This window comes from Serinus canaria, chromosome Z (assembly GCF_022539315.1).
Source record: "Serinus canaria isolate serCan28SL12 chromosome Z, serCan2020, whole genome shotgun sequence".
In the NCBI taxonomy this organism is placed as follows: domain Eukaryota; kingdom Metazoa; phylum Chordata; class Aves; order Passeriformes; family Fringillidae; genus Serinus; species Serinus canaria.
In genome coordinates, this window is record NC_066343.1 from 68,252,781 (window position 1) to 68,276,763 (window position 23,983).

General features: G+C 45.4%; 1 protein-coding gene across 1 annotated transcript; it reads left to right on the forward strand.

Moving 5' to 3' along the window:
• Positions 1-1,696: 1,696 nt before the first annotated feature.
• On the forward strand, positions 1,697-15,724 carry AQP3 (aquaporin 3 (Gill blood group)). Its single transcript, XM_009095379.4, has 6 exons — positions 1,697-1,898; positions 10,580-10,706; positions 10,864-11,001; positions 12,328-12,446; positions 13,204-13,421; positions 14,132-15,724. Exons 1-6 carry the CDS (start codon positions 1,791-1,793, stop codon positions 14,304-14,306), a joined length of 885 nt encoding a protein of 294 aa, XP_009093627.1. The 5' UTR covers positions 1,697-1,790; the 3' UTR covers positions 14,307-15,724.
• The last annotated feature ends 8,259 nt before the right edge of the window (positions 15,725-23,983 follow it).

The following is a 23,983-nucleotide window of genomic DNA, read 5'->3' on the forward strand; positions in this document are numbered from 1 at the left end:
TTTGCTCCTCACCTTTCTCCCTCTGGTCTGATGGTCCTGGCCTCACCACCAGGGAAGGAATGGGAGCTAGCCTAAATAAATCTCAATAAAACTACACCACAGAACACAGCATCTACACACTAGTGGCCATGTGTTTTAGCTTGGAGAGTGCCAAAAGGGTGAAAAACCCAACATACAGCTTAATTTCTGGCTGTGATCGCTTTGCTAAAGCATCAAGGTAAAAGGACAGGGCAGAATACAAAGGAGAGAGGAGTGCAGGAGGAATTGAGGAGCCTCCATGGCTCTGGTGATGTACTGCAAGATGATGAGGGGAGAGATATGGAGAGAAGGCTGAAAATGGGTGTCTTGAGGCCTCATTTGCCAATCCCAGCTGCAGCAAGCAAGCATGGGGCTGATGGAGCACTCGCTGTGGTTCAGAGGACCCCATTGATGCTGGCAGCCCCAGACTGGGCTTGAGCACAAAATAACGAGGAAAGTTTCCTGCCCCTGTAATTATGTTTGGACTTGAGTGTTTCCCTGTATTTGATTCCTCACACATTATTGCTTTCTTAGCCGCATTCCTGACTGCTTCTCGTGTTGGCTGCAGTTTCTGTACAAAATAAAGGCCCATTCACCACTGTACTAAAAAGTTCTGGTTTTTCCACAGGAAAGTTGATGGTTAAATAACGGGAAGAGGAAAAGCTGGACATCTGTGGCTTTGCAGAGAAGACGGAGGAACAAATCAAGGAAAAGGGTCCCTTTCAGTCCTGCAAATTCATCCCTGCAGCTCTGCATCAAGACCTGGTGAGTCAAGGAGCCCAGGGAATTTTTACTACTCACTTAACAAAAAACCAGATGCTATGAGCTGCACATGTCCTGTTAGCAGTCCTCCCCTCAGATGGTACGGACTGGGACTGCTCTCATCCAGGCCATCTTGTGGAATAGTCCTAGAGTGATACAGGATGTTACTGACAATGAAAAGGCAGCAAGGGTTGTTTCCTGTGTGGCTTGGTGAGTCTCTGGGCTCCTCACTGAGGTCCTGTGATGGGGATTGGCTCTGCACTGGGAGCTCCATGTCTTTTCTTTACAGCTTTCAGGGGACTGGGCTGCAAGGGCTCTCCCAAAGCTCTGGAAGGGTGAGAAAACTTTGTAATGACACAAAAGAATTTGGACCCAAATGTAGATTTCCATGGAAAGAGGTTTGGTCTTGTTCACAGTATCAGCTTCAGCTGGGCAACTGCTGGAACTCAGGAGACCCTCAGACATAGCTATAGGAGTTCAAACCCTCTGCCTCCCAGTTTTTCTGTCAAAGCACCTACAGCCTCTGAATCAGCACAGGAGCAAACATCACTTTACCACCCTGCAAGAGCTTGGGAGGGAAGGAAATCGGAATGCAGGGCACCATGCTTACTCAGTCTATGCACTGAAAGCACTGCTCAGTCTATGCATTGAAGTGAAGCTGGAGAAGATCAGATATGGCCCTGAATTTTAGCTGGTGAAGAAAACAGCAGTGGCTTCAGCAGGACACATTTAATTCCTTCTTCTTATGAAGCTCCTGAATATTTTGCTCATCTATGCAAGCAATAAGGAAAATGAAAAAAAACCACCCACGCTGTCTCGTGCTGAAAAGCAGGAAAAAAAAAAGTTGGGTTTGAAGAGCGGGTGGAAGGGGTGTGGTTACCCAGGAGGTGTGTCAGGCATCGATGAACTTATTTATAAGCTAAGGCAGCTGTGCTGGAGAAGAAACTTTGCTGAGGCTTTGTCAGCTGCTGCTTTTCCCCTGAGAGCACTTGAGAAGCACCTCTCCTGCGATGGGGCGGCAAAAGGACGTTCTTGCTACCATTGAGGAGCACCTGAGGATCAGGAACAAATTAGTGCGGCAAGCACTGGCTGAGTGCCTGGGGACGCTGATCCTGGTGGTGAGTGGGGCTGTAGTGAGGGGATGCTCTCTATCCTGAGGGTTTGGGGGAAACTGTCCTGGTGAAGGGGCTGCGTTGCTGCCAGGGTTTGCATTGGGAATGAGCCCAGCTCTGGTGCAACCTGCTGCAGGGGGTCTGGAGGACAGTCCCTGTGCGCAGGGAAAAAATTCGTGCACATTGCTTAAGGGTGGACGTTGGGGTTTCTTGCAAAATGTGGGTTCTGAAGAGCTTGTTGGGTGTGTGGAAGTTTCTGTGTATCTGTGAAGTGCAGGGAGCAAAACAGCTCGATGTAAGCAGCAAGTGTTTTGCTAGAGATCATGCAAAACTTCCTTTCTGTCCGCCCTGGGATATTTTCTTGGCTCTGAAATACTGCAAGTGTTATCACCTGAGGAACTGAAAGAGGGTTTTTTTTTTTTTCCACTTAGCTTTCCCCATGCATCCCATCATGAAGAAGTAGCCAGAATTTAAACTGCTGCCGTGTCCTTTTGCTGTCAGCCGCTGATTCCCCAGGGGCTTGTGAGTGGGGCTGCACGATACCATGGCAGCTCTGCTGACAGCCAGCTGGGACCTGGTGCTTGCTATCAGTCAGTGTGCTCTTCAGTGGCCACTGGAGATAAAACTCTTCTGCCTGTTTTAGTGCTCAGTTTCCAAAGGGGTGGAATATAAGGGTTAAAACAGGATAAATGTGTGTCTAATGCCTGAAGTGGCAAATGTTTTGAGTGGCTGCAATTGGCTTTAAAGGCAGATATGAACAGCTAGGTGAGTTGTGTATGAGCTGTGTGGAGTAAATACTGGTGTAGAAAAACGGTGGCAGGAATACCTGGTTTAGAGTATCTGCATTTGAAAATGCAGGAGTGCCCAGCTGGCCACAGGCTGGATGCATGTATACTGAGGCAGAAATGAGTTGGAGTTCTCACAGTGGATATCTGCAGATACAGGTTCCTCTGAGGTGGTGAAGCACCTGGGGAACAACACGAAAAGGCTGACGCAATTATATGCTTTCATAAATAAGATTTTTTTTTTTTTTTTTGATGAAGAGAGGATTTTGGAATCTTCTCCGGCAGCTTAGGGGACTCTGCTAAGACTGTAAATGTTACCAAAGTGGTAAAATGTTACCACTCTTAAAAGAAAGCAGCTTTGTACGGTGCAATGGCTTTATTGTCAGAGCGACCCAGCTTTGGTGATTTGCAAACAAGTCCTGTTGATTTTTCCAGGAAGGGTTGTTTGGAATTAAGGTGGGTAGAAGGTGATAGGAAAGTGATTAATAGTTAGAAGATTGCTGTTTATTAATCACAGATGTTGCTGCTGTTAGTCTCAGGATTGAAACAAGGTAATTCTTGTAAGGTAGACTAATGCCTCCTGATAGCAAAGCTAATATTGCTGAGAAACAAGAGCAGCCTTTAGCCATTTGGATCTGAGCTTTCAGAAGGGCTCATGATCCAAACCCCACTAGTCCATCCTACGACTGTAACAGCTGGCACAACAGTGACTACTTTTCCTTACGCCTTGCCTCTCCAGGCAGAGAGGAATTTGGATCTGCCCAGAGCTTGAGTAAGGGTTTGATCCAAAACCATAAGCAGCCTCCAAAATGGCAGTGGTAATGGGCACCCATCAGCCACGCTGGACACTGCTTTGGCAGAAGTGGGCAGCACATACCTTGTCCTCAGGAGCATCAAACCTGCTCTGTTTCAGTGTGTGTGTGTCAAAGTTTGCAGGCTGAGCCTTCATCATGTTCAGGAGTTCCTGAACTGGTTTTAGAGGCACACTCAACTCCATCTTGTAGAGCTTGCAAACTTGTTTAGGATCTCCTGCAGCATCTCTGCAGTGGATGGAGCACTGTGGGCTTTCTGTGATGGTGTGGGAGAGGGTGGAGTGGGCTTGTGGGAGAAAAGGGAAAGCCCCAAACTCACTGAGTGCTCTTGCACTGTCAGAAGTTCAAAACAGGCTACACCAGAGGAGAATGGGTTCCAGGACTGCAAGCTTGCAATATCCAAGCCAGTCAATCCCTTTCCAACTTCGTGCTGTCTCAGTCTATTCCTGTGAAGGGAAACTTGCAGTTTTTTCTTTATTACCAACCTGATTCCTTTTCTTTTTATTATATCACCTACATGAAATAGAAAGGGTCTTGAAGGTGAATTCCTTCCCCTTTCAGTTGGCCTGGACAATTGTTTGAATTGGATTTTCTCCCAGGACAGAAATTGTCATTTTGTACCTTGCAAAAGTCCCTGTTGCTCACCCTGCCAGCAGGTTCAGCTGTGTGTGTGCATTTAGATGCATTGTACCCCAGTAAATATCTGTTTTGGGCTTCCCAGTAAAATGCCTGAAGAAAGACCTGAATCTGTGAAAATTCTCTTCATGGGAGATGGAGTTGACTAAACACAAATGTGTTTGTACAGAATATTATCAGGGATTGATTTAAGGTTAGATATTGTTCACACTGAAATCAACTTCCTAAGTCCCAAGGGAGGGAGAGGGTTTAAAGTTTGCAGCTTACTTTAAATTTCACTGTGTAATGTAAAACTTGTCCCACTGTGGATTTTGGCACTGCTTCAGCTTCTTCCCTCCTCCCTTTCACTTGCATAATGACTGCAGCTCTCTTAAACTCTTCTAAGACAAAAGCTATTGCAGATCACTATGCAGTCTTGCTTCCTGTAAGAATAAACCTAGTGCTTGATTTTATTTTCTCATTTTTTTAACGAGATGGGGAAGGTGGAATCATAGAGTGGTTTGAACTGGAAAGGAGTGTTAGAATAGTGCCTCTTTTTTTTTAAGGTAAGAAAAATAATCCAGCTAAGGCAGCCAAGGTCTGAAGAATGCCAAGGCGAGTTGCTGTCTACTTGTAAGCCACTTTTGCTGTGCAGAGCACCTTGCATAACTTCTATTTAGTTTGTGGGTGGTGTCTTTATTGTTGCAAAAATAGTAATGCTGATTCTACATACATCTCCTTTGATACTTAAATTGGCATTTCCCCTCTTCAAAACTCACTTTCTGAGTAGCACTTTAAGCTTGAGCTTTATACCTGTGTTGGAAGCACCGCTTGCTGGCAATCGTTAAGCACTACAAACGCCAAAGGCATTTCCCCAGTCCCTTGCTGTTTGTGTTATTGCTGTAGCAACCCACTAAACCCAGATTTCCATGGTGGGTCTCCGTGCCTCTCTTTAGGCTCGGTCTGTTTGCCTTGCTCTGCTAGCTGCAAATACCAAAGCTGGCTGTTTGTCTTTTACATTTGCAGAAGTAATGTGCCGATTATGACTGATTTCCGAGTGGGACTCGCTGTGAATCAGTGCTGTAGAGGCACAAAGAAAGAACAAAACAACTCCTAATTACTTCTCAATTGGTGCCGCCTTGGCTTTGTGGCTAGGTGGTAGCTTTTTTGGGGTATAGACCACAGAAACAAAACCGGCAAAGTGGTTTGGATGACTAAAGCAAGGGGAGCTTCACCTTGTGAGATGACCACAGCAAGGGTAGCCCCACTTAGGTGTCGGCAACATAAAGCTGCTGCTCATCCCACAGCTGTCTGGGGCAGCACAGTAGTTCCCACAGTTGCTGTTTGATTTAGGGTGGTTTGCTTAACGCCAGCTTGTCACATTTGGAAAATTTAATTTAAAAAAAAATTTAACAGATTTTTTCTTGGTTAGTGCTTTGCTAGGCTGTAGAAGGGAGTGGAAGTCCTTGCTGTAAGCATGTTGAGTGCTGCTGACTCTTGCAAACAAAGGACTTGGTGAGTGCTGTGCTGCTGGGTATGGGGACATGGGAAGTGTCAGTGCTGCTGCTTTCCCTCAACCCTTCCACCAGAAGAGGCTGAAGCTCTTCACCAGCTGTCTGAAACTGTCCCTTCTTGCTGCCTCATTCCAGGAGCTGGACATTTCTCCTTCCTACAAACAGGACAGTTCGGGCACCAAGACTTTCCCTTGCTGGGAAGGCAGCTTTTCCCCAGGAGTGCCCAACCTTGTGGCCAAACCCCCAGAGGCACTGGTCTTTCTAATGGCTGAAACCTCTTGATCTGCCCAATAGTAGGGGACATTTTCTCTGTGTGTGTGTGTGAACAACCTCAACCACTGAATTTCCTCCCTAATGCCCAATTCCCCTGCTGAAGGTTGCCCAGGTTTCTTGAGCTGAAGGAGGCTCATGTCTCCAGCTTTGTGCAATGTTTTTTGTAGCGTGTGATGATGTATGTGGGGTGCAGTTTTTCTTAGAATCTCTCATCTCTCCAGCCCTGCAGCCCTGCCTTGGCTCTGGTTCAGTGGGTGGTGCACAAAGAGCTGTAACATAACAGACCATCTGCTGCTGCCCTTCCTGCAGGGCTGCTTCTGTACAGGCTGCCTCCAGCTGTGATGGACAAAAAACTGGGATGTGGGATCTAAGGTTTCTCCTTGCTTTGCAAATTGAGAATGATGACCAGCCTGGTTGTTTGAGAGATGCTTTGAGGAAAAGCATAAAGGATAGAGCTCCTTGCATTGCCTTTTTGTCTGATGGAGGCTATTCTGCCATGTGAGCTGTGGAGTTCAAGATCTCTGCATGCTGCTCCCTGCCTTCTCCCTATGAAGGGTGGTACCCTCTGTGTGTCCAAAACTTAAAATCTTCCATCAGGATCTCTGGGTCTCCTCCTTCAAAGCAGACTCATGGTTTGACTGCATCTTCTGGCATCTTCCCCATTAACCAGAGTACATCAAGGGCTGACCAGTCTTTCCCATCCAGCAGGGTGATTAGGGTAGATTTATAGCAGGCTTCTTGCCTAATCCCTGGTTTATTTGCTGGCAGAAGAGCTGTAATTCAGGTAATTGCACTCCTCCTGGTTTATGCCAGCAAAGCTTTCCCACCTACATTTAGAGACCTGTCTGAAGTCGAAGAGCAAATGCACTCAGGCCTTTTGTGTTGCACATTAAGGTGTAAAAAAGCACTGGCAAAGAAAGAAGGAGACAAGAAAGGAAAGAAACTCCTTTCCGTATATGAGCTTCATACCTGGTGCTCATAACTCCTCTTCTGCAGAGGAGTTCTGAGCACCATGTATGAAGCTCATACATGAAGCAATTTTCCACAAGGTCTGCCTAAATAGGCTGCCTTCAGTAGCCTTGTTTCTTCATGAGCAATTGCAACTTTTTAACATCCATGGTTCTTTCCTACCAGTCCTTACTGGCTACTGGGCTTTCATGTGTTCAGACATTGAGATTGAGATGGGTTGCTTTTATCTTGAGAGACAAAGCCAGCTGCTCAGTCTCCAAACATGCCCTGGGCACAGGGAGCTCAAGGTTTCCCAAGTGTGAGGTATCCTCTGCAATGGATACCTATTTTCTATTATTTTTTCCTGCTTTTCCTATTATTTGCTGCTGCTTCTGACTGGTACCTCCTTTGTACAGGGGTGTTCTTCTCCCCTCTGGAGTCTGGCAGCCCCACCACTCCTGAACCCATTCCTGCAGAACAAGGATTTTGCCCTTTTTCACTGTGCAAGGAGTTGAATCACACCAGAGCAGTAAGAAGCCTCCCTGTTAGATTTACTAGAGTCAGTAAGATGAAATTAGGGAGCAGGCTTCCATTAACCTGGTTAATGGCTGCATTGACTTCAATTCCTCAGAGAGCAGGTTTAACACATCAGAGTGATGCTTTATTGCAAGTATTTTATTAGCACTTTAAAACCGCTTTTGAACTTGGCTAGTATTGTGGGTGTATAACAGTTGACTGCTCCTGATGTCATGGGAGGTGCTAACCTGGGTTTCTGTTGGCTGGATATTCTTCCAGAAGTGGTTTTTTTACACAAAAACAGAATGAAAATACACCCCCCCCTCCCCCCGCCCAAACCAAAGCCAAAAAAATGAAAAAGCAAACCAAAAACCCAACAAATGCAAATGAAAAACAAAACCACAAAACAAAATGCTGTGGGAGGAAGGTTATTAAAATCAAAAGAATGGGGTGTGATCTCCCCTTAGGTGTGCACCACTGTCCCTGACTATTGTATCCCAGTGATACAATATTGCCTAAGAACTCCTAAATACATTGCATGGACTAAAAAGACTGGCAAAAATGTTGAATTACTTTTTTTTGACCTTCCTTGCCTTTCAACCCAAGCTGGATGCTCCTGAACAGCACTCTGTGAGCAGTGGACAAACAAAACCTAAAAAATGAAAGCTGAGGTTCTCTGGTCTCATCTGACCTGGGAAAAGAAATTGGAAGGAAAACTGGCAAACAGCAGATGTGAAAGTGGCGTGATTAAAAATTGTATTAGCTACTACCACAACAAAACTCTGTAGTGTCAAGGTACTTGCCACAAAAGTCTGGGTGAGCGTGACTTGAACTGGCTCCTTAAAGTCAAATTCCGTGGAGGGATGTCATGCGTGACACTGTATTTTTGTGTTTAGTGGAGTCCACTGGTGCAGGATGGAATTGAACACATGCATATCAAAGTTCAAACCTGTCCCTAAGTATCACTGTGCTCTTTTAATCTGCTGAGGGTTAAGTTTTCTACTGTTACGCTGAATGAAGCCAAATAGTGCTCACAGCTCATCTGATAAACAGCTGTAATGGTCCTGTGGAGTGGCTTCGGGGTATTTTTGCATGGCCCATAGACTCCTTTCTGAGGAAAAGCTCAGAAAGCTACTGCCAGGTGTAGGATGGAGGAGAGGAGGATGGGGAATGACCTCCTGAGATAACCTCTTGAGAAATGGCAGACCTGGAATTCCTCCTGCTCAAGGGAAGACCTTTGTGGGTGATCAGGGAGGTGGAGGTGGGAAAATTTTACTCTGTGGTTTCTGCAACCAAAAGGTTTGTGTATAACAAGCCAACCACCATCCACCTGCAGAACTGCCAGTTCTTACAGAGTTAATGACACAAATACCTTCATCACTAGGGATCACTGGGGGGAACACCACCAAACTCAGGTTTTGTGGGCTTGTCCCCTGCCTGGTCAGAATAATGTGCTGTGTGGCCTTTGAGAGGCAAACACCATGGCCATGAAATCTCTCCAAAGCTTGGTGGGGTTTGTTTGGGGAAAGGGAGAAACAGGATTCACCCTGGTTATTAACTTGCATTTATTTGCTCAGTTGGAGCTGCTCTTCCCTTGGTGGTTTGGGCATAGCTGTTTCTGTTTGCTGCCAATAAACAAATCTTTTCTGCCTTTGTCTTGGAGTCTCCTCTGCCATGGTTTCCCAGCTCAGTGGGGACATTGTAGGGGCTGTTCTGACTGCACCCAGTAGAGAGCAGTGCTGGCTATGCCTCCCTCACCAACGAGTTCAGCAGGTTCCTTTGTTCTTTTTACACAAGGTCCTTGTGTTGGGCACCTGGTTCCTTGTCAAGAGGCACGTATTCACAGAGTGTCCACCTCATGAATCAGCCTGCAGCCTCCCTGGCTACTCCTTTCCAAGCAAGCTGAGTGCACCTTTTGCTTTGTTAGCAATTCTTTAGTTGTCAAGGGTATGGGAGGGGATGAGTTACGTATGTTTTGCCTCTGATTTGGATCGTGTGTTGCTCAATGGGCATGTCCAGTGTTGGCTGAAGAACAGACAAGAGCAAACCTGGCCACCTTGGTGCCTTTTTGGTGGCTTATCCTGTAGGAGTTGATACCACCTCTGTGGCAATTGAGTAATTCTGGGATGATGGAGTACACGGAAGTAGAAAGTCTTTGTGGGGGCGTAGTTATGGGTATGTGGTCAGAAGAAATAAGTCAAGCCTTGATCCCTAGATTTGAGCATCTCATGAGCAGGCTGTAATCTCTGTCCTAGTTTAAGTATCTGCCAATGTGGTAATTCCAAGTGATAATACACCAAGGGTCAGTTCAGGTGGAGCTGGTGGGAGATACAAGCAAAGAGATGATCAGGTTTAGAGCTCTTTAAATTACATGTTGCATAGTGGAAAGACTTACCAAGACAGAAAGCCTGCAGCTGGATGACTGATGAACTGAATTGCTGAGTTAAACTGGTTTGAGTTGTTAAGGGTGACCATAGGAATAAGGGCTTTTAGGTGCAGTTGGGAAGAGAAGGATTATCCAGCTAGAGTGACCATCTTTAAGCAAGACCTTCCTTAGCTACTAGGAAACAGTTTTATCACCCCAAATAAACAGCTTTTATCTGCCAGAGTGTTTGGTTTGCTCCACCCCTGATCTTGGACAGAAGGCCAAGACTGGCTGTGCTGGTGGACTCTCTTGAATATGGACTTTTTTTGATGGAACCTGGAAAGAGAACTCCATGAATGGCAGGCTGAATGTGGCCTTCTTCAGTCACAGCTGTAGTTCCAGGCATTAACAGAATTGTTGCCTACCAATCTACGAGCTACTGTGCCAAACAATTATTAGTCTTTTTAACACAGTGGTACCCAGATCCCTCATCAGCACAGCTGTACTGTGAATATCTCAGACCAGGATGATATCTGGCTCAGCCTTCTCACCTGGCATCTTAAAATTAGATGTTTGAACAAAGAAAGCCAGACTCCTGTAGATCCATCTTGCTTTTAATTTTAGCCCTGTTTTTAGTCCATCCTGCCAGGAGATAGATTTGTCTATGCCCTTCTTCCCTTCCATCTCTAGAGATAATGCATAGATACTTTGACCAAAGATAGCAGCTGTGGAGGCTTTGAGTCGTGAGTGGACTATGATGTCCCATGAAGGTGTAAGGAGAGCAATTGCAGGCATTGGTCAGCAGCTGGCCCTGATGTGAAACAGAGAGGGTAATTTCAATCTCTTTTTCTCCTCCTAGCTCTTTGGCTGTGGCTCTGTTGCGCAGATCATTCTCAGCAGAGGGACTCATGGAGGTTTCCTGACTGTCAACCTGGCCTTCGGCTTCGCCGTAACGCTCGGCATTTTGATCGCAGGACAGGTGTCAGGTACGTGTGCTCCACGTAGGCTCAGTTTCACTTGTGTCAGTGGTTGTGCAGGCCTGCTTTTCCCGTGTGGCACTGGTTTGGAAGCTGGTGCCCCTGGCACAACTCTAGGAGCTACATTCTGCCCATAAGAGTACACTAACCACCAACTCCTCTGCAGGCGGACACCTGAACCCAGCTGTCACTTTTGCCATGTGCTTACTGGCCCGGGAGCCCTGGATCAAGCTACCAATTTATGCCCTTGCACAAACCCTGGGGGCTTTCCTTGGAGCTGGCATAGTCTTTGGGCTGTACTATGGTAAGTGTGGAAACCCTGTGTCTTTTTTGAGGTGAGACTACCGTGTTTGTGACTCACTGCAGGGAGGGAGGTTTCTGCATCAGAGAGGAGCACTTGCAGTGCAGTATTCCAAGAAACCTCCTTACTGTGTTTGTGGGATGGCTTTCCCATTCTCATGATGATGGGTTCAAGCCTCCTTAAAGCAATCTGAAGGCCACCCAGCATTGTCAAAGTGCAAGTCTTTGCCCTTGAGTACAGAACACTGGACCTCTGGATGGGCTCTTTTGTATTTACTGGTCTTCCAGAAAAGTCAGTGAAGCACTAGCAGTGATGAAGGTTTTATATCTGTTCACTGTTCTAGAACCATTTTCTCATTCTTGGCTCAAAAAATGGTCTTCACTGTGATGTCAAATGCATTGTCTTGTGTTAGCTTCAGATAATGTGACTTCTGGCAGATTTTGCTGCTTTTATCAGAGTGATTCCATCCCTTGGAAAGCACCTTACAAATCCAGTTCCTCATGCCTCAACTTCTCCTGTGTGCTTTTCATCATGTAGCAAGACCTTCAGCGGGCAAGAACTGAGTTTTTATGCTGGGCCTTGCTGTTCCCCTAATATCAAGTGTGACATTTGGACTCATACTTTGCCTCCTGATTGTTTCTGGCAATAGGAGTGATGTTCCCTGTATCTGAGTGGAGCATCTGGGTCACTGTTATTTCCAGCTGGAGGAGGAAGCTGCCACCCCAGCACTGGCTGGAACTTCTTTTCACTTTAGGAAGAAGCAAGGAGACCTACCTTCCTCTCAGTAAACATCAGGGCCACAGTTCAACACCTATTACCTTTCTTGTTTGTGGATTGAGGCCTCCTCTTCAAAAGGGATTTAACCCCATTTTACCTACCTAACCCATGGAAAAGCTACATTTAGAGGTGCCTGGTTTTGTTTCCACTCACCATGAAGGAAAGATAGACCATCCTAAGTTAGTTATTCAGCTTCTAGTGGTAGGCAAGGCACTGTTGGCCCTAAAGACAACCTTGGGAGTTATAACTTAGAAAAGTGAAAGGACAGCCCAAATCCTGTTTGCTGATCTGTATCACTGTGACATGTTTTCACACCAAGACTGATACCACAGGTGTTTGGTTACCTTTGGGAGAGAGTTAAGTCACCTTAGTGTTTGCTTCTTGACTCTCTTTCTTAATGCCTGACAAATAATTGTTAGGAGCAGGGATTAATGCCATCTGCTTCTGAGCCTGACTGGTTAAAAAGCTGGGGTGGATGATGCCCTAAGTTTTCCAAATAAGTGTTTGCTCTAAAGCAAATGTTTTTTTTTTTTTTTTCTCCTCTACCTCTAGATGCTATCTGGGCTTTTGACAATAACCAGCTCACTGTTATAGGAAAGAATGCCACTGCTGGTATTTTTGCCACCTACCCATCTGAGCATCTGAATGTTGTGAATGGCTTCTTTGACCAGGTAAGAGGGTGCTGGGAGGATGAAAATGCATTTGAAGAGGAGTCTTTTGGGTGGGTCTGGGCCTCACCCTTAGTTAGAAAATGAATTGCAATTTAAAGATAAGATTTCCAGAAAGGTTTTTTGGAGTTGACACAGATCTCCACTAGCCATAGGAAGAGCAGGGCCAGAAAGGACCTTACAGCCAGAAGGCTTGTGCCAAGGCATTAACAAGTGTTACAACACTGGTCAGGACACCAGAGAAAAGAATGCCATTTGTCATAGTCCCTGAAGAGCCATAGTGTGAGGAATGATAGCTCTTCCTCACTCTCACTCTGGTACTGTGGTGGTGGCACAATCCAGAGGTCAGCTGGGTGTGGGGTGGTGGTTGCTGTTGAATGTGACTGTCTCCTAAACTTGCCATCAACCACAAAAGGGACAGCTTCTACCCAGCCACGGTATGTGGGAAGGAGGCTTAGGAAGATGTTTCCAGCTTTTCTGGCTGCCTAAAGAGCTATTCATAACCCTTCTGGGGGTAGGGAGAAATGTGTGAGTTTGACTGAGGTTCTGGGCTGACATGAGTGTGCTCCTCTCTTGATAATCTCAAGAGAGAAGCACACTCCACTCTTTTATTCCTATGGCTGCTGTGGTCTGATAGTGTCATGGGATGACTTGGTACACCTCTTCCTTGTAAGAGAATTTCATCCCAGAAGAGTTAAATAACTTGGTTAGAAGACTAATCTGGATTAAATTCTTGTTTTCCTTCCCCATCCCTCTCCAGTTCATTGGCACTGCCTCCCTGATCGTTTGTGTCTTGGCGATTGTTGATCCCTACAACAACCCCGTCCCCACCGGGCTGGAGGCTTTCACAGTTGGATTTGTTGTCCTTGTTATTGGAACCTCCATGGGCTTCAACTCTGGCTACGCTGTCAACCCTGCCAGGGACTTTGGGCCTCGTCTCTTCACAGCCATTGCTGGCTGGGGCATGGAAGTGTTCCAGTAAGTGCTTGACGACAAAAACCTTGAGCATCAAGGGGAAATAAATTATGAATCCAAATAGATGGTAGCTCTGGCACTATAAAGAGTCTTGGAAGCCACAAGGCATCTTTGGATTGTCTAAATGTTGCTAAAAGACCCTGTCTGCTTTTCGGCTTCTTAAGAAATTGTGGAAGCTGGGCAGCTTCCAGTGGTGAGAGCAAATGACACAACTTTGCTATCAAAGAGGAAATCTAGAAGCATCCATGAGAATTTCAGTTGTGCCTTGAACATGAGCACATCAAGATTTTTATTGTAACACCAGGTCAAGATTTTTAAATGGTAGAAAATGAGAAGTGTTTGTTATTTTTGGAGACAATTAAGAGAGCCATGTTATCAAGGGTTGCTTTCCTGCAAGCAGTGGGAGGGAATTGAAAGTGCCTAGTGTAGGCACAACAAATGCTTCTCTCCTTTCATGGTGGAGAGACAGTCTTGGAAGTCCTGAAAGTAGCTGCTCTGAATTGCTTGTCACTGGGATTTAAAGTGCTTGTTTGTGTGTGTGTGTGGCAAGGTTTGCCTTGGAAGCTCTGCAGGCGTGCAGGTGCTGCTGTCCTGTGCAAGTGGGCGGTGATGGCTGCAGAGGGTCAGGTCTTGCATGGCTCCAGATCCAAGTGCAAATTTCCCGACACTCAGGCTGCTCTTCTTACCTTGTGCACTTTATTTTTGTTTTCCAGGGTTGGTAAGCCGTCCCACTGGTGGTGGGTTCCAATTGTGGCTCCTTTCCTTGGGGCAGTCGCGGGAGTGATTGTCTATCAGCTGATGATTGGATGTCACGACGAGCCTTCTCCACCTGCCTCCGAGCAGGAAACAGTCAAGCTGGCTAACGTGAAGCACAAGGAGAGGGTCTGAGGAAGCTGCCACCCAGATCTGGCAGGTATTCATTACTCAGGACTGCAGCTGGCAAAAAGAAGTAAAGAAGAGCTTCAAGAACAACAGGAAGAGTTTTTTACCTGTCTAGTAATTTTTTTCTTTTCTTTTGTATATCCCTGAAACATTTGCTTTTGACATTTCCCTGTGAGCTTTCCTCCAAATGCAGTATCATGTAATCTTTTCCTAATAGAAGGGGATTGAGGACTGTAGGAGTCAGGAGAGAAGTGGGCATTGCTGTCTAACACAAATTGGGTGTTCAGGAATTTGAAGCTCTTTTGAGCTGTGTTGCTGACATTGCCTGTGACCTTGGCAAACTGCTTCCCTTCAAACCTGCGTTCCAATCCGTAGAATGGGGATCATGCAAAACTTAAATTGTTTTGCTGGCATGGATTGGAACCTCCTACATCCTGGAGGAAATTTGCTTGTGATTCTGTGGATCAGATTCTGCTTGATGTTGCTCCAAAGTCAGTACCTTGACACCAGGAATTAACTAGTCTAGAGGATTTTTATTAGTCAAACTTTCATATCTCTTATGAATTGCTAGATATTGTATCAGTCAGCTGATCCATAATGTGAGTGCAGAGTGTAAGAATGCATTGGATTTTCAATTAATACTAAGAAAAAATGTTTACAAACAAGCACATCCTGGTGTTACAATAAAAAATTTTAGTATTGCCATCTCATAGAAGATCACATGTAGGAAATCCTTATTCCAACCAGGGCTAACCTAGACAGAAATCTTGGCTCCCAGAAGCAGCTTTTCTAATTAATCAGCTTTGTATATAAACTGCAAGCAGCTAATAGCCAAGATCCAGTGGAAACACAGTGTTGCTTAAGTTGTGTGTGTTCACGTAAATTCTACAGTGGTGTTGTTGGGGGTTTATTTTTGTTTTTTTAGTAGATTTATATATAAATATACTCCTTAAAGCTGTTACTAAATACCCAGGTTGGGATGAGTTCATGTAGAGATGTGCAGGAACTGCCAATTCTCTATCAGCTTTGAGATAATTTTGGGTTTTCCTGGGATGGTCTTGGATTATGGAATTGGGGTTTGTGGAGCACCTCCTTTTCTACCTTGCAGAATAACTGGGATATCCCTGGTACTCATGGCTGAGGGACTGAGGTGAGGCACCTCCTGTATTAGCAGTACTGGCATCTCAGGGGATCTCTGGCTCTCCCAATGCCATATTATTACAAAGTATTTGAAAAAAAAACCATTATTGGTTGTGAAAGAATTTGTAAGTCCCATGCATTAGAGAAACTTGTTCAAAGCCTGTTTCTTTAATGTGTGAATTCATTAAAAAAATGTATCTTTATACACTTTCCAGTCACTAAAAGGATGTATTCTTTTTTTTTCAAAAGGAAAAAAATAAAAGGTCAATACCCACACTGTAAAATGCTAGTGTTGGTTGTATTTTTAAGCAGCTATCAAGAAACTTCACCATGAAAAGGAAGTCATCTGTAGCAATAGCTTCCTCAAGCCCTTTTCCTCTTCAGCCTGAGCAAAGGGGAATTAACCCTTTCAGTACATCTACATGCTCCATTTGTGTTTTATGCCTTTCCCTTTCTGGGTGTGATTTTGAGGCATGTGGAGGAGATGGAGTAGCTGTGCTCAGTATAGTGACCATGGTATGGGCTGGGGGTGAGATTGTCCTGCTGTCAGGCACCTTATTCTTAAGGCAAAAAAACCAACTGGGTAAGTATTTGTCCTTCACCCTTTGTACAATTTAAATTCCCTTACTCTTCTTTCACTTAACATAGTTATGAATGCAGAATCCTACTCTGCCTTCATCTACTGTCCAGCCCCATCTAGCATATATTACACAAATCAACTTTGTTTTTCTATAGCTGTGCCAGGCAAGGAAAAATACAACAGACCTGAACACAGTGCTCACAGAATTAGACAAACAACTTACCTATAAATAAAATTCTTGTTGCTCTTTGGCTGGCATGTGTATTGCTGTATTTTTCCTGTATTAATTGTGCTGCCTTAAAATAACTCATCACTTCCCACATGATGCCATACTGAAGAATTCAGTAAGGTCTGGATGAATGTGGTTTCCGACAATTCACCAGCTGGGAGTCAAATGGCTTTTGGAAAGAAATTTCCCAGGTTTGTTTGATTTACTCTATGTGCAGACAGCACATTGTTCTTTTCATTTCTATCATGAAAGTTTATCCCTCAAACTCTGTGTAGCAGCCGTGTGTATTGCTGTGATCAACTAACATAGCTGCAGAATTCAATTCTCATTTCTCTTCAGGACTGTCTCTTTTTCTACTTTTCCACCACTTTGTATCTCCATCTTGATCAATACATGAAAGTCCTGGCTGCAGATCTTAAGGCTTTTGATTCAAAGTGTAGTGTGGGTTCTGTTTGTTTGGTCTTTCCCCTTTGTTTGTGGTTTTTGTTGTTGTTGTTACATTACTTACCAAATTACTCTTGCTTTTGCCTGACATGTAGTAATCAATGTTTACTATATCCCTGCCTTACTCTTGCATCAATGATGCATTATTTCCTTTATTAAAATGGCAATAAAGTGTCATATCAGTTTCAGGTTAAGTTTTCTGTTTTAACCACTGTGTTAAGCTTTGGCTTTGCTCTTGGAGAAGCACCAAGCACTGCTGAGTAGGTCTATCAACATGAGAAAATGGGGAGGCAGTGGATGGGGAGCTATGGAGAACACAGCTCTCAGAAGGATCTGGTCCACAGGAGACATGATTCTGTCTTTGCTAGCCATGTAAGGAGGGCAGTGCACAGCCCAGTTTGACACACCAGATTTCAAGAGCTCCAGAAGTGTTATTAAACTGTGGGGAAGGAAAGGTGTTTTCCCTGGCAGCAAACACTCTTAAATTGCTGCAAGCTGTGGTTCTGCTTGTTTTCAGTTTAGCTGCCTTGAGAGACCTTCTGGGTGTTATTCACCTGGCAGACCCATGCAAATCCAAACATTTTTCCTTTTTTTTTTTTTTTTTTCATCCATACCTAAATTTCAAAGGCAATGAATCACACTGTAGTGCCTAACTGGAGAGGTAAAACTCATCCAGCAAAATAAAGTTATCTGGGTTTTAGGTCAGGTGAACTCCAGCTGTCAAGCTATTGAAGTATGCTTTGTAGGAAGAAATAAATCTACAATTTAAACTATTCATGCTTGACAGGGAGAGTAATTTGTTGTTGGAACAAAATGCTAAAAGGTGTTTTGGATTCTCTATTGTGTGAGGTTTTCAAATTAAGACTGGCTGTCTTGCCAAAAGTTCTTTCAGTTAAACTGCAAACTCCAAGTCTCGCTGGAGGAAATTCCCAGACCTCTCCATTACAGGAGGTCAAGTTGACAGGATTTGTCCCTTCTGACCTAAAAACTTATGAAATTTAAAATGCAAAATGAAAGTGGCCATATATTCAGTTCCTCTGCATTCTTGTCTGGTCTAGGATTATTGCTGCAGGTGCTTTGACATTTTTGGTATATCTTGGGAAGCTCTTCCCTCTCTGTTTGCTCTATTCCATCTGTAAAATGGCAGCAGCAGTGCTGATTTCTTTCAAACCCTGCTCTGTTTCACCTTGTGGGAGCATGAACAAAGGCTGCTTGGCATTGCAGTGTGGATGAGAGAATAGTTTCCCTTTCTGCAGCCCTTTCATCTCAAGCTGAGTTTCAGCTCTCCATTTCGCAGTGGTGCCTGCTGGGGATGCAGGAGCTGGTTGCATTTGCTGAGCAGCTCTAGACAGGTCTGGTGGGGCTGTACCAGGGCAGGTTTCCACATGTACTCAAAGCAGATGAGCATTGACAGATCATCTGCTTACTGTCTTTCCCTCTCCTCGTCACCTACACCTTGGTGAAGAAAATAAGTGAATGGGAGGAAGACAACAAGGAGAATGTGCTCTCAGGCTAAAGATTTCTAAAACTATAAGAAGACTTCTGAAACTATGAGAAATATGCTGCCTGAGACGGTGGTTTTGTTGGTTGTAGGATCACTGATTGCCTTAGCCCTTTTCAGGGAATTTGTCCAGTTCCCAATTAATACAGCTCCTGCTTTCCCTCCTCCCCACTTGCATTCCATTAATTTCTGCTGCTGGCCAGGACCCAGCTTAATGAAACCTTTTGGGATCTGAGAAACTTTGTCTAAAATGTCCATCACTCCTCTACACTTCGTCTCAAATGAAAGTGTCTTTGACTTTTTTTCTTGCTGGCATGAAATCTTTCACTTAGAGCCCAGACACAGCTCATCTGTGTCTCAGTCCATGTGTCTGGCCCAGGACCTGCATGGCTGTGTGACACCTGGCTTTGCAGCTGGTGGCACAGGAGGGAACGGGCTCCCTTTGAATGAAGGCAACCACCCTGGCCCAAGGGCCTGGGCTTTGGGATGAGACCTTCCTTCTGCCTCCAGGACAGCTAAGAACATCTTACCTGCTGGCTCTGCTTGCCCAGCAGCCAGTGTCGTGCATTTCCACAACAGTTGCTTGGGTATTGGGATATGGTCCCTCTCATGTTGTACTCTGGTGAGGGCAAAAAATCTGCAATATGGATGTAAGATGTGAGACTCAAGTATAACTCATTAGACACTAGAACTTTCAGGGTGCTCCCATTTAAATATCTCCGTGAGGGAAAACACGTCCCTGAGTCCTGTAACATTCATCACATATAGCGTGTATGTAATGCCCAAGAAAAAGGTTGGATAGAGATAGTTTGAGCTCTGGTCAGGTCTTGTCCTAAAAACCCTTTTGCTCCTTGAAAAGTACTGTGTATAGAACAGCTGTGAACAGGATCTACTCTCATCCAATTTGGGACATTCTGCATTTACTCACTTCTCAATGTCTGAACACCACTAGCTCTTTAAATTCATCACTGTCCCTGGTGGAAACTCGAGATAAGAGAGTCTCCTCTATCTCTGAGCAACAGGGCCACAAGTGACACAGTGCCAGAGCTCTCTCTGTGTCTGTTTCTTTTACAGCACTCCAAGTGCTGAGCAGACATCAGACACTGCAGCCCAGCCCTGTGCCTTCCCTGATGAACAGCAGGGCTTAAGAAACATGCCACAGGGATGAACATTCCTGATACTGGGATGATAGTTGTCATTCCAGACAGAGGAGAGAGATGATGGTGTGTCCAGACTCCACACAAGAATGGTGGAACACTGAGAAGACTTTTGTGCTGTCTCTGGGGACCTAAGGGTGGAAGGGTGACTGTTCAAAAACCCACCAGAGGAGGCAAGGGCAGAAGCTCTCTAAGCTCTGCAGCATGAAACAAGCACAGGGCTAGAGGGACAAAGAGCAGCTGAGAGAAGTCTGGAAGCCCATGACTCTGCTCCAGCTGGCAAGTGACAACAGGAACTTCCTCTGAGACAGCCTGGAAAGGAGAACTGAATTTCTTCATTGACTGTGCTGACTATGGGCTCAAACTCAGATGCCTAGGTGCAGGGGTCAGGAACCATTTGAGATGCCATGGGTCATCCTGCCACTCCAGAGGGGCTGAGATCTCCTGCAGGTCCCAGGTCACATGTCCAAACCCCATGCAGATAGCTTTAAGAGTCCTATGTGTGTGCAACTGGGTCAAGTCCTGGAGATGACTGAACTGGAGTGGAATTCCCCCCTGGAAACTATGGCCTGGGCAGAGGAAAAACTCAACAAATCTGCACAGTTCCACTGCCTCTGTGGCAGTGTACCCATTTCCACAGAGGAATAGGAGTGGCACAGGGAACAGATGAGAGGTCTCCCTACCCCTGCACCCAGTCACCAGCAACAGCCACTTACACCTCCCTACCCTCTTTAGGAATGCCTCAACAGGGAGCAGCAAAAACCACACAGATGAGCCATCTTTGAGCTCCCAAACACTCTTGGTTTGTTTTGTGACAGCCTTCATTGGAACCAGCTCTCTTGAGGAGCTGGAGTAATGCTGCATTTACATAGTTACTGAAAGAAGTTAATTTCATTTATATGGGGAGGGGCAATCTCATTCCCTATCCCAAGGAGAAACACTGATGTTGTCTTGTAATTAATACTTATTTTTTGCTAATTTTCTCGCCAGAAGACAACTTTCCTGCCAGGCAGGTTTAACTTGTCCTAGGAGATCTGCAACTGTTTTAAATTGTATTTGGGAGCAAGGAACACTTTCCTGAAGAGCCTGTCAGGGAACACCCCAGATGTGAGGTTTCTGGCTGCTTTCAGTGGTAAATGGTCCCATGTGGATGTTCCCTGCCAGACACAGCAGCTAAGGCACAGCCTGAGATACTGGAGCTAAAAGAAATGTAGTTTGGGTCAAAGAGATATACTGGTTTCCTTGTCCTATCTGAACTGAGCACACTCAGGTGTCAGTCACACAAACATGTCATTTCACATGACAGGCTCTTATTAATTCTGTACCTGGTCGCTGGCCAGGAGCCACAAACTCAGAGCACTATTGCTAAAAGCTAATATTGGATGCACTCACCTCTCAGGTATGAGTCACAGGGACCACTTGTAATAGCTGTATTTTGTGACTTGACTGGTGCCAGCTTGGACCCTGAAAAAATTACATTTTCACTTAAACCTTCTGGGCTCTCCTGGAACCTCTGAACTCCACCCAGCACAGAGGAGCAGAGTTTCTGTTGTCCTTTAACTTTGCTTTCCCTTTCTTGCCGCATTGCTTTAGGTAATCTCCAGGCAAATAATTTCCCGAGTCCTGTAATTTACTTTGTGCTCACTCAGGAAATATTTACAGCTCTATTGGCCTTCCAGGAGGAAAGATGATCATGGGAGAGGAGAAGCCATGCTGACAAACTTCCTCTGGGCCAGTAGGACAGACATACAGGTCCACAGGAGAGCCAAAATCAAGTAAGTCCTAGCTCAGCTACTCCCAGAAATCTAAGAGCAGCAAGGCTGCTGCTCCTGCATGTTTGAAGGATCACTGAGTCCAAGGTGAGTCAAGTTGGAAGGGACCACTGGCTGGGTCATCTGGTCCAACATCTCTGCTCAAGCAGGGCTATCCTACAACACATTTCACAGGATTGTCTCCAGATGGTTCTGGAATACTTGCAGTGAGGAAGACTCCACAGCCAGGATCCCTGGACAGAAGAAGCTGATTTTTGTACCAGTCCTTCTGAGATTCATAAGCGAACTGGGGCTGTGAAGGGCTGTGTGATCCTGACTGCCTGCAGTACAAGGTGTGGGTAAAGTGGTCTTCTGCCCTCCCTATTTTTGGGACTGGGATTACTAGCAGGAAAATCCTGGTGACAGAAAGCAGCAAAGCAAGACAGACCATGACTCTGAAGGAGTGACGGCAGCAGTAGTTCAGCTTGATTTCAGTTCAGTGACTGTTAAACCTTGAATTCCATGCTCAATGAAAGCAGCCAGAAGGAAACCATTAACTTAAAACCAGGGTGCTTGGGTCTATCCTGAACTGTAGAACCAGGGAAAAGAATTGTGTTTTGTATGTATAACCAAGGGAATAATAACAGAGGATGGAAAATCTCAAGGGCTGCCCTTGGTCTCAGGAGATGAGAACTGGTTTTGGGAAGGGTGGATCTTCCTGTTTGTGCCATAGGGCACTTGTGTGCGCTGCAGTGTGCGTGCCAGGTGTCTGGGAGTGAGGAGTGGCGACGCAGAGCTTTCCCACGCCTGAGACCCTTTGCTGGTCTGGGCACAGGCCTTTGGGTGTCTTTAAAGTAGAGAGAGAGAGTGAGAGAGAGAGCAGCACCACCCTGCCCCTGGGCAGGCAGGGAGAAGCTGCACACTGAAGATGATAATGTCGCACACCAAAGGAGACAGCCTGTGCGCAGCATTTGCTATTCAATCATTTTGGTTAAGTGTCTTGGTATTTTCCCTTCCCATGACCTCTTCTCCACTCAGCCCTTTTATGTGTCTCTTCTGCATTTTGGTGTCTCTTAGATTAATTTGTCTTTCAGGATTTGTCCTGTTCCTCTCTTTCATTAAGGCGCTCTTCCTCCCCTTCGGTGGCAGAGTCCCCCCCGCCCAACACCATTTATACTTGTCAGTGATGGAGGCAGGGGTGAAGGACAAGCCTTGATAAAGCAAGCTGTGAATCTGGGGGCACAAGGAATGTGGGAGCTCTTGCTCCAGGCTAGCAGCCAGCCACATTTCTCTAAGGAGCTTTCATAAAATCTTCCCAGCATTTTATCAAAGAGGTGATGCTGTCATGGGTTTGTTTATTATTTCCCTTTGGGGCTTGGTCTCTTCATGGCTTTTTCCTTTCATTTTTGAGGAGGAAACATTTGCAGCTCTGTCAGCCCCTGGGAGGAAAGTAACATGCAAAGGGAGCAGGGGTAATGAGAGAGCCTTTTCCTGAGCCAAGGTAACACAGTTTTATGGTCACCTATGCCCTAAACATGTGGGAACTGAGCTCTTCCCTTGAGAAATTTAGGCCAAGAGGTGATCAATGGAAAAAAGAGCCATGGAAAGAGTTCAGGGGCACAGCCTGTGTGCTGTCCTGCGTACCCTCCCAGCTCTGTTCCTCCACCTGCTCCCCTTTCTCTCTCTCCACGGTCACTGACCTTGACCAGGCTTCCCTTCCTACTGAATCTTCCTCTCTGAGATGGTCTTAAGTGCTTCCTCACCTCCCAGCCAGTGCAATCAGTCAGACATTTCAGCCAAACCTTGGGAAAATCTGTTTAAATCTTTCCCTCCTCTTCCCCTCCTATTGAAGTCTACCTCTATATGGGTTTCACTGCACAGAGGTGGCCAGGGACTTTTCCATGGTGGAGGTTTTCAGAGGGACAGAGCCAGGTGAGTTTCCATCCCCTGGTGCTTTGCTCCACATGTACCATGCCACGGCCTTGCCTGGGGCACAGCATGAGCCTGGGACCAGAGCTCCTTCAGATGATGCCCTGGTTTGTGCTTCTAATGTACCTGCCTGCTGGCAGAACATTGGAAATTTAAAAAGTCCTGGGTTTGGGATAAACATTACTTAGCAACAACCAAAACATCAGTGTGTCATCAATGTTGTCCTTACACTGAAGGTAAAACCCAGGACTGTACCGGCTATCAGGAAAATTACTAAGAAAATTAACTCAGCCACGGACTTATCTAGGTGAAAGTCCACAGCTTGCAGACTAAGGCTTCAGCAAATTCAGCTGCTCATGCTATGTGAGCAAAGCTAAGAAAACAACATACTGAATCACAATACACTATAACTCTGTGGCTCATTCTATGTTAAACTTACTTATTTAAGCTAAACAACTAATATATCTCAACAGTCCTCCCTTGGTTTATATCAAGAATTCATGCTCGCATGCTGAACACAGCTCATGGAACCTTTCAAATTGTATGATTATTCTCCAAGATTTTATGTACAAGGCGACTCTCAGTAACAAGTTCAGCTTGGATGCGGCTAAAGCCAAGTGAAACATTGGCTAGGACTATTGCAAGAGCACTGCAACAGCAACAGCACTGCAACCCACATTTAACTATGATCTATAGTTAAATGCAGGTCTCCTTCCCTGATTTTTCCCACTGAGGTCGTATATCAGACCCAAGCTATTGGTTTGTCCCTAATCCTAACACAGAGGACCATGTTGGGTGTTCCAAATTCCTTGAGTCACTAGGTGGTTGTGGTTATGCTCAATTTATGCACAAGTGCATCAGCACATACACTATTTAAGAGTCTCAATCCTGTCCCTCTAGTGCCAGCTGCATCTCTTTTTTTCATCTCAAGGGGGCAAAGGTTTGCTCCGAT

What these genes read in the sequence shown, in the direction of transcription:
- AQP3 (XM_009095379.4), top strand. Translation starts at nt 1,791, where the DNA reads ATGGGGCGGCAAAAGGACGTTCTTGCTACCATTGAGGAGCACCTGAGG. An exon ending in GATCGCAGGACAGGTGTCAG is followed by an intron (nt 10,707 to 10,863) that starts GTACGTGTGCTC and finishes ACTCCTCTGCAG; the next exon opens with GCGGACACCTGAACCCAGCT. An exon ending in TGAATGGCTTCTTTGACCAG is followed by an intron (nt 12,447 to 13,203) that starts GTAAGAGGGTGC and finishes ATCCCTCTCCAG; the next exon opens with TTCATTGGCACTGCCTCCCT.